The sequence below is a fragment of the Trypanosoma grayi genome (genome assembly GCF_000691245.1).
Source record: "Trypanosoma grayi strain ANR4 Tgr_669_V1, whole genome shotgun sequence".
Lineage (NCBI taxonomy): Eukaryota > Euglenozoa > Kinetoplastea > Trypanosomatida > Trypanosomatidae > Trypanosoma > Trypanosoma grayi.
In genome coordinates, this window is record NW_008826288.1 from 994 (window position 1) to 4651 (window position 3658).

Genomic DNA, 3658 nt, shown 5'->3' on the forward strand with positions numbered 1-3658 from the left:
AAAAAAAAAAAAAGGGCCGCACCTTGCTTGTGTGGCTTAATGATCAATTGCAGTTCCCTGTGCGTGTGTGTGTGTGTGTATGGTGTGAAGTCCCTCGACTGCGCAAGACAAAGTATTGTTTGACACACTGTAGAAAAAACTCACTGGTGCTGTGGAGGACTTATTGTGTTGTTGTCGGCGGTGAATCCGCGATTTCAGAGGTTCAGGCTTGAGGTGTTCGCAAGCTCTACGTACAAACCGGTTGCTGACGGTGACAGAAGAGTGCCTCTTGCTTTTCTCACCCCACAGTTTTTGGCCTTTGGCCTCACCTGGTTTGGTGGCAGCATCAGGGCCTCCATTCTGGAAGGTGCTGCCTGCATTGCGGATGTGCTTTCCTCTACATGTGTTTGCGCGTTTTTTTTTTTTTTGTTGTCTTCGTTGGACTTGCTGTTTTGGTCGTGCACATTCCCTCCGTTCGGCTGGTTGCCTTCTTCCACGCGGATGCCCCCCCCCCAACGCATCTTTCCGTTTTATTTTTGTTTGTTTTTGGCCTTTGCTGTCTCTGAGGTAGAGATATGCCTCTCATCACTGTTCTTGACCTGCAGTTGTCTAGCCGCTTTTTGTGGTGTAGTTTCGACCCCTTCTTCCTCTGTGTTGTGTGGCTGACCACGCTTCCGTTGATTTGAATCATGCCTGAATGGCTTCAGCTATTCTTTGTGCTCGATTGCTGTTCGGTTGTCTGCGCGTTTCCCTATCCCATTTCTCTATCTTCTTTTTATGACCGCCGTGGGTGGTGTGCCTGTGCCGTACCCCGAAGAGGCTATTTGAGGGAAGATCAGCAAGATGCAGGAGTTTCATGCCTTCGAGGTGCTGCCCGGCAAGGACCACAAGCTGACGCTTCGGCCGACGTACGGCTTCCACCTCTCTGTTGTCTCCATTCCGCACGGGGGCAAAGGACGCAGCACGTTCTATGCGACGGTGAACGGAAAGTCATTCGCCATCGCGACACTTGACGCATCACAGAACATTCTGCAGGCCTCCGTCGACTTGGTCTTTACCGAGAAGCAGGGGGTTGTCTTCCGTGTGAAGGGAAATGCCCCGCTTCACTGCTGCGGGTACCAGCAGGAGCTCAGCGCCGACTTCAACGAAGTGGACATGGACGGCGAGGAGCTAGAAGAGGAAAGGAAAGACCCGACGCAGGCACCGCAGGATGACGAGGAGGATGAAATGAACGACTTGGAGGACGAAGAGATGGACGACTCTGATGAGGAGATGGATGATATTGATGATGAGGAGATGGGTGACGACGAGGAGCTCGATGAAGAAGAAGAGATAGACGACGGCGACGACGACGAGGAGCTCGATGATGATGATGATGAAGAGATGGATGGGGAAGGCAGCAATGAAGAGAGCAGCGGCGAGGAGAATGGCGATGACGAAGGCGACGAAGAAGACGAGGAGGTGGCTGAACCGCCGGCGAAGCGTGCAAACTTGGGCGGCAGCCCCATCCACCAGCAGCAGCAGCAGCAGAGTCCTCAGGGCCGTCCCAGCCAGCAGAAGCAGCAGCAGCAGAGTCCTCAGGGCCGCCCCAGCCAGCAGAAGCAGCAGCAGAGTCCTCAGGGCCGTCCCAGCCAGCAGAAGCAGCAGCAACAGAGTCCTCAGGGCCGCCCCAGCCAGCAGAAGCAGCAGCAGCAGAGTCCTCAGGGCCGCCCCAGCCAGCAGAAGCAGCAGCAACAGAGTCCTCAGGGCCGTCCCAGCCAGCAGAAGCGTGGTCGTGAGTAGGTGTAGTAGAGCGGCTCCTGTCACATCTTAGGAAACCGTGCAGCACGCACCTAATATTCTCGTTAAAATGCTAAATTAAATTATTATGATCTACGCTCCATCTTCTAAGAAGACTGTAACGACTGAACGCCTTCAAACGGTATACAGCAGGCGCGAAAAAGGAACGGGAAGAAGGAAGATAGAAAGAAAGAGGTGATAGTGTTCAATCCTTTCGCTCCTTGGGTTGTTTTTTATGAGAGCGCGTGAATGCCTGAGTGCCCCGTTGCAATCAATTTAAACAAAAAACCGATGGCGGTGATTGTGTGCGTGTAGTGAGCTCCAATGTGCAAGCTGTACCAAACTCTACTCTGTGGATGCCAACAACAGCGCATATTTTTCATTTTCCACTGCCTGCTTCCGTGTGTTCTATTTTGTATTGCTTTCGCAGGTAAGCAAGCGGCGCTGTAGGAGGTGGGGCGGTCATGACGGAGCTCGTCAACCCCAACCCGACGGTCTTCCGCGGCTCTCAGCACCAACAGCAGCAGCGGGGTGCGGCGGAGCTGCAGCAGGAGCAGGACGAAGACGCCCGCGACCCCATCGATGCGCTTGAGATCTACGATCACATTCACACAATACGCGACCCGGAACACCCGAACACGCTCGAGGAGCTGAAGGTTGTGGAGCCGCACCTTATCACTGTGGACGAGTCGCGGAGCACCGTGCGGGTGCAGTTCACGCCTACTGTGCCGCACTGTAGCATGACGACGCTAATCGGGCTGTGTATTAGTCTGAAGCTTCAGCGCTCGCTGCCGCGGTGCATGAAGGTGGACGTGTACGTCACGCCCGGCTCGCACGAGCAGGAGGAGCAGGTGAACAAGCAGCTGAATGACAAGGAGAGAGTGGCGGCGGCGCTGGAGAATAAGAACCTCCTCAACGTTGTGGAGTCTTGCTTGTATGAGTTCGAGTAATGAGGCATTCAGTTGGGCGACAACAGGAGGAGGTGGTGGTGGTGAAGAGGAACAAGAATGCAATGAGAAATGATGCGGCGCGGGGGCCATCTGCTGACTGCGCCCGAGTTCTCTTTCTCTTGCTGTGTGTTTGTGTGTGTGTGTGTTTTCGTGGCCGACTTTGGCCGCATAACTCGCTGCGCTCCCTGCCCACCAGGCGGCACGAAGCACTTGGGCTGTCCGGCTGCCATTGGCTCCCCTCTCCAGCTGCCCACAGTGTGCGCCCTCATCTTCTCCCACACTCTTTCTTTCTCTCTCTCTCTCTCTCTCTGATTCTTGCGTCTGTGCTGCGTGCTTCCTGCAGGAGAATAGGCGTGGAGGTTCTCACCTCTTTCCCCCCTTTGCTCTAGGAGAGAGTACAACATACAGCAACACGAGCAGCAGCTAGGCAGGTGTGGTGCAGGCGTAGTAGTTCGCTTTCCTGCAGTCACTTGTGCTCGAAGAAGAGAAAGTAACACACACACACACCGAAAGAAAAAAGGAAACAACAAAAAGAAAAGACAAGAGAGAAAAGAAAAAATTCAAGAAGGGATTCCAAAACACACCAAAACAAACCAAAGAAAAAAAAACCAAAATAAAATCAAACAGCATCAACCAGAAGGGAGAAAGAATATCCAACAGAGAGAGGAGAGGGAATCTGAATATTGGTTTTTCAATCAGCACACTTGTACAGGCATACACAATAGAAGCTCAAGTAGTAGGAGCAAGAGTAATTTCACACGAGGCAGGGAGACCAGGTCCACCGGGGTCAAACCGTCACGAGAAGGGAGTAGTAGAAGCGATCGCTCCATACCACTTTCATTCACACCCCTCGCCTCAACACCGCTGAGAGTGAATTGCTGTGCTCTCGCACACAATCGAGGGCAGCAGCATTACACACGCACACACAACAACAACAACAACAACAACAA

At 53.2% G+C, this 3658-nt stretch overlaps 2 protein-coding genes across 2 annotated transcripts; both read left to right on the plus strand.

The window, feature by feature from the left end:
* Positions 1 to 822: 822 nt before the first annotated feature.
* DQ04_06691000 (nucleolar RNA-binding protein) lies at positions 823 to 1761 on the plus strand (the record flags this gene model as incomplete). The annotated part of the gene is made up of 1 exon (XM_009314833.1): positions 823 to 1761. One exon carries the CDS (start codon positions 823 to 825, stop codon positions 1759 to 1761), a length of 939 nt encoding a protein of 312 aa, XP_009313108.1.
* Positions 1762 to 2222: 461 nt separating this feature from the next.
* On the plus strand, positions 2223 to 2708 carry DQ04_06691010 (MIP18 family protein; the record flags this gene model as incomplete). The annotated part of the gene is made up of 1 exon (XM_009314834.1): positions 2223 to 2708. One exon carries the CDS (start codon positions 2223 to 2225, stop codon positions 2706 to 2708), a length of 486 nt encoding a protein of 161 aa, XP_009313109.1.
* Between the last annotated feature and the right edge of the window lie 950 nt (positions 2709 to 3658).